General features: G+C 40.7%; 1 protein-coding gene across 1 annotated transcript in view; it reads right to left on the bottom strand.

Moving 5' to 3' along the window:
- The window catches only part of PPP2R5C (protein phosphatase 2 regulatory subunit B'gamma), a 76,438-nt gene extending 67,672 nt beyond the window's left edge, over window positions 1-8,766 (bottom strand). Inside the window, exons 1-2 of the mRNA XM_014871955.2 lie at window positions 8,630-8,766; window positions 7,027-7,092 (exon numbers count right to left, since the gene is read on the bottom strand). Of these exons, the coding sequence (XP_014727441.1) occupies window positions 7,027-7,092; window positions 8,630-8,656 (93 nt within the window). The 5' untranslated portion in view covers window positions 8,657-8,766. The remainder of the gene's footprint in view (window positions 1-7,026; window positions 7,093-8,629) is intronic.
- Window positions 8,767-13,285: the final 4,519 nt, after the last annotated feature.

Raw genomic sequence — 13,285 nt, 5'->3', positions numbered from 1 at the left:
CACACACGGTTCTCACACCTCATATGTTACACAAGTAGCTGTCAGCCTTGTGTAAGAAGTAGAAGGGCATAAGATCCTGTTTTCAGAAGCATCCCATTTTAGGTAATAAAATACTTGTATACAGTAGTGTTTGGTACACTTTAATGCCATTAATTTTAAAAGCATAATGTTAAAGTTACATAACAAACGCCATTAAGGTAACTCCTCTACTATGCAGTATTAAGGTGCCTTTGCTCAGAACACAGAAGGAAATTTCCTTTCCCAAAACTAAAAAGCCAAGATGTCAATAAAAATTAGAAATAGGAAAATTACAGAAGTTAAAGACAACCAAGGTTTCGTAGAGGCACTAAGAATAACACATATGGCATCTCTCTACTCTGCAAATAGCTTCTCATTTAGTACTAACATTAGTGTATTCATTCCAGTATTTTTAATGGCTATATCAACTCATTAAAATAATCTCTCTAGGAAAGAAAATCAGAATTTCAAGACATGATCAAAAATTAGTAGTCAAATTAAATTTTTTAAGAAGCTGGCACACCAATTTAAAATCAAACAAACCCACTCCAAAGCCCACAGACTTTATTTTGTACCAGTTATAACTGATTCAAGAGAAAATCCATCCCAATATAACTGATTCAAGAGAAAATCCATCCCAACTTCATACACACTTCTGGTTTAAAAACCTGCTTTGCTAATGTTATGTATGAGTAAAATCCAAAACTAATAGCCCTAGAAAGCTACATAATGGGTCTAACACTGTGTATTTATAGTCCTTCCATGATTCAAACTTGAGAGGACAAGCTGTTTGAAATTTCAATTTTATCTCTTCTTCCAAATGCAAGACCACCAGTTTTAAGATCACCTTTACCACTGCATGGGACTGGCTCATGAAAGCATTGGGTATCCTGCCTGTCCAGCTGGGGCACACCACTGAGCCCATACTGAAGAGCCAGGGCCCAGCTAGGGTTGTTTACACTATGAAGATGCCTGTCAGTGCTAAATGTATCTCCTGTGTTAAAGACACCAGCTTCTACGAAGAACAAGTAAAGAACAATCTTACACCTCAAAGATGATGAATGCAATGTATCCAAAATGCAGTGCTACTGAGTTACAGAGACTGCCCAACTGGTGTGAGGGTTGACACTCCTGAAGGATGGGATGACATCAAGAGGGCCCCTCTGGAAAAGCTTGAGAAATGAGCCCATGTGAATCACACGCGGTTTAACAAGACCAAGTGCTGGTGCTGCACCACGGTCCAGGCAATTCTGGTATCAATCCAGGCTGGGGATGAACAGATCAGAGCAGTCCTGCTGAGAAGGCTTTGGGAGTGCTGCTGGATGAGAGGCTGGACATGACCCAGCAATGAGCACTGGTAGCCCAGAAACCACCCGTGTGCGGGGCTGCATCCGGAGCACCGTGGGCAGCAGGGGAGGGAGGGGACTCTGCCCCTCTGCTCTGCTCAGGTGAGACCTCACCTGGAACACTGCATCCAGCTGTGATGTCCTCAGCACAGGAAGGATATGGAGCTGCTGGAGCAAGTCCAGAGCAGGGTCACAAAGATGATTAGAAGGATGGTGCACCTCTGCTCTGATGACAGGCTGCGAGGATTGGGTTTGTTCAGCCTGGAGAAGAAAGGCTTCGGGGTGACCTAATTGCAGCCTTCCAGTGCCTGAAGGGCACCGACAATAAAGATGCAGAAACTTTTTACAAAGGCATATAGGGACAAGAGAAGGGGGAATGGCTTTAAACTGAGAGTAGGTTTAGATTAAATATCAAGAAGAAATTCTTTACTGTGAGAGTGGTAAGGCACTGGAACAGTTTTCCCTAAGAAGCTGTGGATGCTCCACCCCTGGAAGTGTTCAAGGTCAGGCTGGATGGAGTTGTGAGCAACCTGGTCTAGCAGAAGGTGTCCCTGGAGAGAGACTGGGACTTTAGATGATCTTTAAGGTCCCTTCCAACTCAAACCATTCTGTGATTCTATGACTGAACGACAATAATGGAAAAGACCTAAATGATGGATGCTTTACATAAGTGAATACTTATCTCTGACAAGAAGGTGTTTCCAGAAATTATTTAGGAGTAGTCCTAATACATGTCAACAAGGAAGTTCTGCGATTGTTTTCTCTTTCTCCCCTCCCCAATCCCCAAACCTCAACCTTCTCTGCTGTGGTGCCTAAACGAGCTGCCAAATTAGGACTTATTTGTGCCAAGACATTCAAGCATAACTTAAAAAAAATTCCAAAGTAGAAAATTCTAGTCTCAAACTGGACACTGTGTAACAATCCCCATGCAACATCTTCAAGATCAGGTATGTTTGTTTCTGAGAGTAAATAGCACCACAATGAAAATCACAAACAGTAAACATGTGAAAAATAAGCAGCATATATAGAAAATATCCACTCAACTTTCTCAATCACTTCTACTGCTGATCAGAGAAACCTGTTATCACAAAATAATGCTGGATTTATTGCTTTTGTCTATTCCTTGCTCTCCTTTAAATGTTAGGATACTTCCACATATAAACTCGGCTAAAAAAGCCATGCAAAAAATATCAACATTGCTTCTACTACACATTCCTTTTGTAATTTCTTACTTTTAATAGAAGTGACAATTCTATGTGCTCATATAATCAGGAATCTTTCAAAGTAGTAGTGACATTACTGACAGTCTTCCCCCATCATGTGCTGGCTAACATAGGAAAGGTGATCATAGAAAACTGGATAGGGACATCTGGAGGTTCTTTCAGAGGGATGAAAATCCTCTGAAATTTTGTGCTGAAGTGGTTTGAAGATGGCCCATTAAATAGATTTCTGTAATTTTTTGGCAATTCAATTTACTGAAAAGTATTACCACTATGCTAAGTAGCTTAAGAAATTTACTTTTAAATTAAAAAGGTCTCAAAAAGCAGGGAAGAAAAATTTCTGAAAACAAAGTCTTACAAAATATCTGCACTGGAAGCCATTACAGTAATAAACCTACTGAAAAGTGATGGCTGTGAGACAGTGGCAGGATAGAAGCATGGGTCAGCACTTAAAAGATTTTAAATTATTTTTTAAATTGGTTTCAGCAGTGCTTACAGTCCAACATCAGTAACACATGCTGTTAATTAATCCATTTCTTGCACAGCAAGAAAAATGGCTAATACAATTTGCATTTTATTACATTTTGATTTGCCTATATTAAAAAGAAGGAAAACCCACAACAAAATACCTTTAAAGTTGAAAGAACCAACAAGGACAGCACATGGAAACAAGAAGATAACACACACACATGCTTCTCAAAACCACATTAGTCTTCCGTTTGCTTTTCTGCATGGCAGAAGAATGAGTTATAATTTCTGTTTTCATTTGCTGATAGTCACCAAGCCAATACTTTCTCAAACAACAAAAATAGTCTTTGCCTTCAACAGACTACTCAGCATCTGGATTGAACATTAATACAAAGTAAATTTAAAAGTTTCATGCCAGTTTAGGCCAGACATAGAAGAAGATGTCTCGCCCAGTCACTTAGTTTATACGAGACTATTGTCTTGTATGAAAGGCTACCAGCTACTTCAGACCCTTCTATCCCCCAGGTGAACAACAGTAGTGAATTAATTGTCCTGGACTGCTCCAGTGACTTGTGAAAAGAGCAAGTTTTAGCACCTATTCACCCACAGACAAAAGCAGAAATAAAGAGAATATAGGGTTAAAGTTTTAACTTCCTTCACCTGTGGTAGTATTTGAAAACCACTGCTAAAATACTTCACTTGTATTAGGTTTAGGTGTTAGGTTAGGTTTTTCTAGAGATAGAAAAAAGTCATGTTTTTCAACAGTTATCAAGTCACCTTTTCTAAAAAAAATTAGACTGCCCATAAATTACTACTGCCTCAACTCAAAAGGAGACCTCCACATCACTGTGACAAAACAAAACTCTACAACAAAGTTTATCCAGCAGACAAACAACTTTTTCAAATGCCAGTTAGATCACAGAGCATATGTCCACAAGGTACCAAGTGTTGGAATGGCCAACCAGCACACCCAGGGCATTTAATCTTCAGTATTAGTTTTTGGTGCAAGTATAGGTTTTGGGCACTGTTAAACAAAAGCCCCAGGAATTCACTAGAGTAGAGACACTAATCCCATAGAGAGGAAGAACAATACACAGCAGATTAAGTCTTTGTTCACAACCTGAAGACACTAATATGCTGGACTAACTGATGAAACAAGAGGTTGCACTTAAAGGAATAGATTCAACTGTTTGGGCAACTATTTAGTCTAATTTATTAACTTTACTAACAGGTCACAAAATAAGCTTAGATTAAGCTTAATTATATTAGCTTTTTTCTTAAGTGTTCCATAAATGAGCAACATGTAACTGGAAACTGGAGTAATTCAGTAATTCTGTACCAATGAATTGGTATAGGACAAGGTGCCCTAACCTCATGTGGACTGTGCATTTCTGGTACCTCTGTCACAAAAAGGAGAGCAGTAGATAGAAACAAAAGAAGGAACAATCAAAATAAAAGGAGTCCTCCTATCTAGGGGACAGTAAGCAGGATTTTGGGGCAAAACCCCCTAAATATAAAATATAAGATTTAAAAATATAAATGTCAATTACATAATTAATAACTTAAAACCATTTTTACACAACTTCCAGTTAACCTTCTAAACCACATACTGGCTTAAAGAAAAGCATACCATGATGGAAGATCATAGATACACATCTACTGTGTTTCTGATTGTCTCTCCTCAAGCATCAGCAGCTGACCACATAGCAATTCCGAAGGGAGGTCCATGTTACTTCACATGTAGCAAGACTTTTTTGGTATTACATTGAGTAACCACGCACAGCTAATGCAAGAAGCATCAGCTTGAGTGACTTTCACCCTCTTTTAGCATTGGCATTCTGGATCTGGCATGCCAGGAATCATTTCAATCCCTTTTCAAACTTGCTGCACAGCTTCCATCAACTGAAACCTCATTTCCCTGACTGCAAGACAGGAAAAAACACATGCTCATTTTTGTAAATACTAAGATCTGTTGTACTTTTTTATCCATAGAAGTTCAAGGCATCATGAATTTAGTTGAGTGCTATAAAAGTGTCTAAAAATAAAGTATTTGTGGGATGCTGCTGCTTGTGTTGTCCCTGTTCTTTGAATAGCAGGCAGTTTCTAGTCTTTACAATCTGCCATTTGCATTAAATTCATTTGCATTAAATGCATATGCATTAAATGCATTTTGAGAAACAAAAAGCTGAAATGAGCCACCATATTTCCAAACCTACTCATAGTCTAGAAGAGGATTTTTTAAAAACCATATTAAAACATATGTAGAATGACACATGACGACAACCTTTTTTGAAGGAAAAGGAAGCCTCGAATTGTATTAACGCCGTGCTCCTGAATATTTCTGTATTTACCAATCTTCACTGTGTTAATAAACAGCCTCCTTTCTGCTCATATAAGCACCAGCTGACATACAGCAGGACTACAGCCAGCCACGTTAGAATGCAAAGTCTACATTACTATTTGTGTGCAATTACTCTATTAATTAAGATAATGAGTCAAGCACTGAGGTGTTCAAAACTGTATGGAGACTAAATAATGCCCACTGGGAATGAGAACCATACTATTATGTGCCAGTCACATTTCCAGTTCCTTTCCCATTCTGCCCCTGCTCACATATGATCAAGTATCATAGACAAGTGAACTGTACTTTGCCTTGGGAATTCTACTTAGATGGACAAAAAAACCCAGTATATGAACAATACAACATATTCTTTAACTGAGATTCATCTCTCTCACATTTCAAGTTTAAAATCCAAAAATCTAGATCTGCAAAGACAGAAAGATATGACAAAGAAACCCATATACAAAGAGCATACAAAGCTCTTCACTTATTATCTCAGGGAGCTTTACACTTGATCCTGAAGTACCAAGAGAGAATAAGAAAATAAGTCTTGGTCTCAGCAACTTGTCATTCAGAAGCTTGAGAAAATAAGTAGTCAACAAATGTACTGCAAAGATGGTGATAATGATGAGCCTTACAACTGCACAGGAATTAAAACTATGGCCAACTGACGCTCTTTTTAATACCATAGCAATATACTGTATAGACAAAACATATTAAATGAAGTACACTTATTTACACCACTACAAACATCTACACTGATACATTTTCCACTTCATTCTACAAGCTCCCCTAGTAGCTATGATCCTTTCTAGTAGCTAGCTTCCCTCCATCAATCACTCTTACGGAAATTTACCAAAATACTTTTACATGTAATTTACAAGTTTTAATGATCTTCTTCATTTATGGCAGTAGCATGAATTGCTCTGCACAACAGATAAATGAAAACTCATTGAACTACATACAATAAATAGTCCAACCCACCTACCCCTAACAGTCATTTCAGAGCAGGAAAAATGGTAAAGCTGGATGAGCATTTTGCTCTCAGTCATTATCTTTCAGTATCAAGACAAGTTTAGAGGCCGAAATACAAAACTTTTAAGTATGCTATTTTGCATTCAAACTACTATGAACATTTTAAAGAAAAATTCAGGAAATTGACATAAAGGGTGGATTTCAAACAAAACTACTAATTCTGAGTTTCTGGATGAACGTGAACAGCTGGCAGCCTTTGATTAAGCCTAAGGTCTCCTGACAATAAACCAGGCTACTGACACTTAACTGACATGCCAGCATTGACAGTTTGAGAGAAGAGACCTCTGGGAATTACAGAGAATTCTGAAAACTATATTGAGCAACAAGAAGAGAAGCCCAAAAACTCACAATAAGACTAGATAATAAGACAGAAGTACATCTCCTAACCAAAAAAGGGAACAGATGAGTACTTAAGATTATAGGAAACAGATATTTATTTACTCTAAATAAAACTGACTTCCTTAAAAACTTCGTCTTTTATCTTGCCTAATACCAGGGCAGTAGCTCCACAATCATTTTTCCCTCAAAAAAACTTAACACTTTTTAGAAATTACTACAAGTAAGTGTGAAAAATACTATGTTTTTTGGCAATATTTACCTCATGTTCTTGGTTATCTTGTCCATCTTTGCCACTTTTTCCACTCTTGACTGATTTTGCAGGTTCCTTAAAAAAAAAAGTTTGCAGTTTCAATTTTTTTTTTTTAATGAGATATCTAGATAGATTTGCAAGTCAAGGAATCAGGCTTTTTAGACATTCGCTAAAAGTAACAAAATTGACAGAATAAAAATAATACTACTTAATTGGAAAATGATATATTGAACTATTAGTCTCTACAAACTCACTCTGCCTGTAGAAAAACTTTGGAATTATGTCTCAAAATTCACCTGTAAAGATAAGCTTTCACGTAGGTAAGCAGGCAGGGACAAAGAATGCAAGAGATCTGAACCATGTCTAAGAAAGTACTTAGTTCTACTACCTTGCTGTCTTTGGTTTTTTGGTTCAGAAATATTTATATTTACTTTAGGTTTGAAATTAGCATCAGCAAAGTACACGTTTTACACTTTATTATTTTGTCTGTTCTAGAGGCTAGAAATTCTAGTATTAGAAGTAGGCCCACAATTTAATTTTCTGCCTCACAGCGTCGCACTTACCTTGAATCTTTCACCCTTTTTTGAAATTTGTTACTCTCAGAAAAGCGAAGAAAAGTTTCAATGTTTTTAACATCGAAAGTACCAATGATATTGGGAAAATGTTAAAACAAACAACCCCCACAAACCACAACACTCAACCTCTCTACATTTAATTTTAAAGTGACGTTGACAAACTAAAAGCTAAACAGAAGCGGTCGAGAGGGACAGCAGCTGGCTGAGGCAGGACAGCACACTTCACTGTTTCTGACTTCCACTCGTGGCTAATTGCCTATCACACAAAATAAATGTGCAATCCAGCTAACTTCCTGCCGGATTTACAAGTTTTCTGCGATCATTCCTTGTGCAAGCCCCTTTCGTAGCCGCCAGACAAATCACTCCCTGGAGCCTGAGGCAAAGCAGGGCCAAAGCTAGGTTCATTCTATTGTCAGAAGGAGTTGAAAGACTCCGAGGGGCGATTAGTGCACCTTGAATACTTATGGAGATCCTCCAAGCGCAACTCCCACTGCAGCCAGAGCTACGCAGCAGCCAAACTTCCCAGGACGGTGCCCGGGCAAGCAGCCGCGGGGACGGACCCCCCCACCTTGCCGTGGAAATAATCCCTTCCCCCTCCCCAACGCCCCCAAGCCAGCCCCGAGCAAGACTCCCCCCTCCCCGCTTCGTCTCAGCCAGCCCCGGCTGAGGACACGTTTCCCATCCCCTCCCTCCAGCACTCCCCCGCACGCCAAACCCACGGCCGCCCTCCACCGACTCCCTCCCTCCGACGGCCGCCGGCGAGACGGTACCAGGACCCCGCCTCGGCACCCCCGGACTAGGCCCCGCCGGGAGCTGCCCCCTCCCCGGCAGCCGGGGGGAGGCGGAGGCCGGCACACAGCAGCGAGGGAGGGAGCGACCCTTCAGCCGGGGCTGCCCCTCGCGCGGCTCTCCCAGCGCCGGGAAACGGGCGCTGGGCGCCGCTCGCCGCCCCCCACCCCAGGCCCCTCCTCCCCGCGGGGCCTGCACCCCACAGCCTCCCCGCAGAGCTCGGCCTCTCCCGATCCCCCCCGACTCACTTTCTCCTTCTTGTTTTTATTCGGCATGGCCGCGGAGGCGCAGCCCCCGCCGGCCCCGCTTCTCTCCGCGCCGCGCCCGCCCCGCGCTACCGCTCCCCCGCTCCGCGGCGGCCTCGGCGCTCCCCCTTCCTCCCCCGCCCGCGGGGAGCGGGTCCTGCCCGCCCATTGGCTGCGCGCGTCACGTGGGCCGCGGCTCGCAGAGCGTCACCGAGCGGGCGGGGCTGGCGGCGCCCCCGCCCCCGGCGGCTCCGGCGCTCCCCTGACGGCTCGGGGCTCTCCCGGCGGGACCGGGGCTGTCCTGGCGGCTCCTCCGCTCCGCCCGGGCTCCGGCCACGCCTCGGGGTGTTCCCGCTGGCTGAGCGGGGCTGCGGGACGGGCTGAGGTGTCTTCAGGGCTCCGAGCCTCCCGCAGGCTGTTTCTCAGCCGGTGCCAGCCCGTGGGAAGCGAGGGGTCCCTGAGCCCGCTCCCTCAGCCGCTCTTGGGCGAGGGGCCCGGGCTCCGCTGTGGACAGAAACGTTAAGGGGAAGAAAAAAAGAAAGGGATAAAATAATATAGGGAACACCTGAAGTTCGCTGACCCTCTGGTACAAATCCAGTGTGTCTGTCCATCATCATTTTGAGGACTTCAATATGTGCTTGCAATATCTGGATGAGGAAGGTGGGCTTTGCGAACTTGTAGCCTGGTTTTGAAACAATATCTTGATTGCTTTTAAAAGCCTGAGTTCAGTTGTGCATGTTTTCATGATGCCCAGCTGTACCAGAGATGATTTTTTCCCAAATAAATAACTTTTTAATCTCCCAGAACCAGAATGCAAAATTTAGGACAATCTTAGACAAAAGAAGAAATGTGCAAATACTCCATCTGAAAAATTTGCAAACTATATTTCTCCCATGGTCATATTAAGCTATAAATTAGCTGAGGAAAAAGTGCAGAGGACAATAGCACTCATAATAGCATCAAGAAATAAAATATTTTAAATTTAGTTTGGACATACTTCTAATTGTGTTGTACTGCTAAAAGATAGAAAAATTACAACTTAAAAAATACAATGTAAAAGTGAAATTGATCTCATTCCTTACCCAGCCTGTGAGTATCAAATCCTGCACGAGAAAGCAGATATGCTCTCATTTTTGGGATATGGAATTCTAATAAACACTTGTGTCTGATGGGATAGTATCTAATGTGAGATACTTGTATCAGCTTGTCTCCGTTATATTTGAACACTGCTTTTGCTGTGGCGAAAAAGACAAAGAAACTTTCCTTTTCCAGGCACTGCAAAGAAATTTACTGACTGTGGAGAGCTGCTTCCTCCTACTTCAGTCCTCTTCTTTTCCTGTTTCTTAAGTGCTAGGAAACAAATTATGTCTGCCTCTTATCCCTTCTCTCATCTTCTCTGGTTTAGAGTTTAGAAATGAGGTGCTTTCATCACTATTGCGCCTCTGACCCAGTCATGAATGAGTTGTTGCTTATAAATAACATTTCTGACCAACAGAATAACATGGATTTTTTGAAATACTAAGAGACAGCAAAGGAAAGAAATCTACCTCCATCTGTAGTCTGGAGTTTAATTAGTGTGTGATGGGGTTTGTATAGCTAAGGATAAACTCAAGAGCTTCCACTTCTTTGTTAGGTTACAGTTTTGTAGAAGCTTAAACTACTCTTAATTCCCAGCTGTTGTGCTCCTATCTCCCTCCCCTGCACTCATGCTGGTACTGTGAAGTTTAAACTTGTTCATAGAATTGATCAGGTTGAAAACTATCCTCCCAAAAATGGTGTGTTGGTTTAGTTTTGGTTAGCAGTTTGTTGTTCGGGGTTGTTATTTTTTTGCCCTGAACTGGCACACCACCACCTGCTTCTGTAAACACTAGCATTGGCTGAAGGAAGGGGGTGGAAATATGTGGCGGGGGAGGGATGTGACCTCAACAGCCTAGATTTAGATCAGTTTAAGCAGCTTAATGAGTTTCTCATTGGCTCTTGGCCTCTTTTGTGCTGCTAGTGCTCATAGTTTTTCTAAATAATGGAAAAACTCTGTCTGTATCGTTCTTACTCAACTACTTCTGAATAGGAGCAGAAAAAGTTGTCTGTCCTTATTTTGCAGTTAGTTGGGAAACCTTGAATCAATATGTTGAACCGAATACAGGTTCAAAAGTTGGCACTGGCTCAGTTAACATTTATGAGGTTTTCTTTGTGACCACAGATGTAGAAACTCTTGTGAAAACTTGACTCCCCCTCACCTCATTTTGCTGCAGAGTCTAATTCACCAGTAACAGAAAGCAATTGTGTTTTTCAAGGCCTGCTCTATTATATGAAATAATCAGTGGGTGGAGGAGGTTTACAAGAAAAATAGTTCCATCTGTATGCTCTAGTGTCTTCATAAAACATGAGACCAAGATAAGTGACTTACGTGATGAAATCTTACTTTTACTACAACAGTGTGGCACTGTGGGCCTAATTATCCTGCTATGGAGTAGGAATAACTATGCAAATAAGGTGATGTAATTTGAGTGTGAGTATGACTATATTAATATTTGCATTAACTTCTGAACATTTTATGCAAACTAGGTGTTTTCAAAAACCAGAACATATTCACACTGATTATCGCTCTAATTAAAATGTCAAAATCTAATGCATGTAGCAATAGTTTTCAATTTGCATTTTTTACTGTACTGATTAAATTCTCTAAATTTGCAAAAGTTAAGGCACCAAATAATGTCAAGTATTGTGTAAAACACCTGGATAATGTTTAATAGCTTGAAACTGGGCCAAGTGTTCTGTGTGCCAATGAAAGGGGAACATTTACACAATTAGTCCTTTCCAGGTGTATTGGATATTCTCGTCTGTTTGACTTCTTTTCATTTGTTTTTGTTGCTTGTTTTTTAATCCCTTTACAGTGGTTGAGCAGTCATGCTCTGGCCTGAGTTTACTGAACAGATCACTGTCACTGTTACAGGGATAACATCTTCCATCCCCAGCTGTATGACTTTATTGCTTCCCATGCACTGTCTCTGGTTTAATTGGGTGGTATGCCAGTTCAGCTTGTTAAAATGGTAGAAAACTAACTGAGCAGTGGTGACAGGAGACAATGAGACCTTTTGCCAGGAAGCTGTTAATTTGGCTCAGCTGAAACTATGCAACAGCACTTGTGGACAAGGTTTTAGCAGCCAGTCAACTGTCATCATTACACATAATTGTCAAATATTGTCAGGCTGTTTCTCAAAACATCTCTTCATTGACTAACACAGACTTTTGTTTTCTGGCACACTGTGTCAGATATAGAGAACTGAAACCTGAGGGACCAATGGCAGTAAAGAGGTTGGAATAGATAGATGGGTTGAAATAGAAACAGATTTTTTTCTCATGCTTGCATGAGCCAAATACTACTTAAGGTAACTTTCCTGGCAAGAATAGTGGAACTGGCAGATTATGTCTGAAGGAACTAACTGAGGGAACAAACTACTTAATCAGCACCTGCAATAGATTCTGCTTCTATGCAATCTAACACCAAAAGCTGCAAAACCAGTATACTCAACTTCACAAAATAAGCTTAAACATCTTTCAGGAACTTTCTCTACAAGCATGGATTCATTCTGCTTACCCTGAATCAAATAAAATAGTTATTGTACTGCTCTAAATCTAAATTGTAAGGCTTTAATTCTCCTCAATTATTTTAAAATCCAGTAGTGTTGGATGTTCTGCTGTCACAATCTGCAGTATTGTAAAGGTTGCAAAACAATTTATTAACAGCTGTATAAAAGTCAGACTCTTTTGAAGTAATTAATAACAGGTCAAACTTGGAACTTCGTGCATGTGAACAACATGATATTTTAGCCCTATACGTGACCACATAATTACAAATGACAATTATTGGCATGACTTAACACAGAACGAGAGATGTGTGTACAGAACTATAATTAATCATATGTATGTGTAGTAGTGTCATATTGAATGCCTTCTAACTGTAATATTACTCTATATTTTTGTAAAATTTGGACTAGTAAAAAAAGAAAAAATATTCATATATGATTGATTATGCTATCTGAATTTTAGATTTAAGAATTTTCAGTGGCTGTGGAACTGTTACATTGAAATACAGATTTTTCTGAGTTTGTCTGTTCTAAATCTTTTTCACTCTCTTCCTTGCCTCTAAGTTTAAAAAAAAATGATAAGGCTTCATTTGAATGTGATGAATATTATTAATTATTTAGGCAATTTTAGCATTATAGAAAATGTTTGCTAGGAGATTTTTCAAATTTTTTAAAAAATCAGGACTTTCTTTCCTTCAGGTAAGTAGTGAAACTCATGTTAACACTCTTTTCAGTAGGCTCCCAGAGGCTTATTGGCAAAACCAGAAGTCATCTTGCTTGTCTTGTATTGAGGAGCAGCAGCAGGAGAATCTCCATGAGAGAGAAAGAGCTGGGAGTAGAGCATGGCTACAGCAAAGGCAAGCCTCTCTTACCAGGGCATTGACCTAGTGGGGTCAGGATGGTGACAGTACCAGCCTGAGACAAGGCAAGACAAGAATTCAGACATCCACACAAAAAAATCCACTCAAAAGTAACAGGAGAAACAGCCAAAGACCAGAATGGAGTCAAGACTTCCTACAACACAGATCAGAGCCAAGGAGGCAAGGCTGGACAGAAGACTGCTTATAACACA

This window comes from Sturnus vulgaris, chromosome 6 (genome assembly GCF_052056855.1).
Source record: "Sturnus vulgaris isolate bStuVul1 chromosome 6, bStuVul1.hap1, whole genome shotgun sequence".
Classification (NCBI taxonomy): domain Eukaryota; kingdom Metazoa; phylum Chordata; class Aves; order Passeriformes; family Sturnidae; genus Sturnus; species Sturnus vulgaris.
Note: the sequence above shows the minus strand (reverse complement) of the source record. Positions and strands in the feature narration are given on the sequence as shown.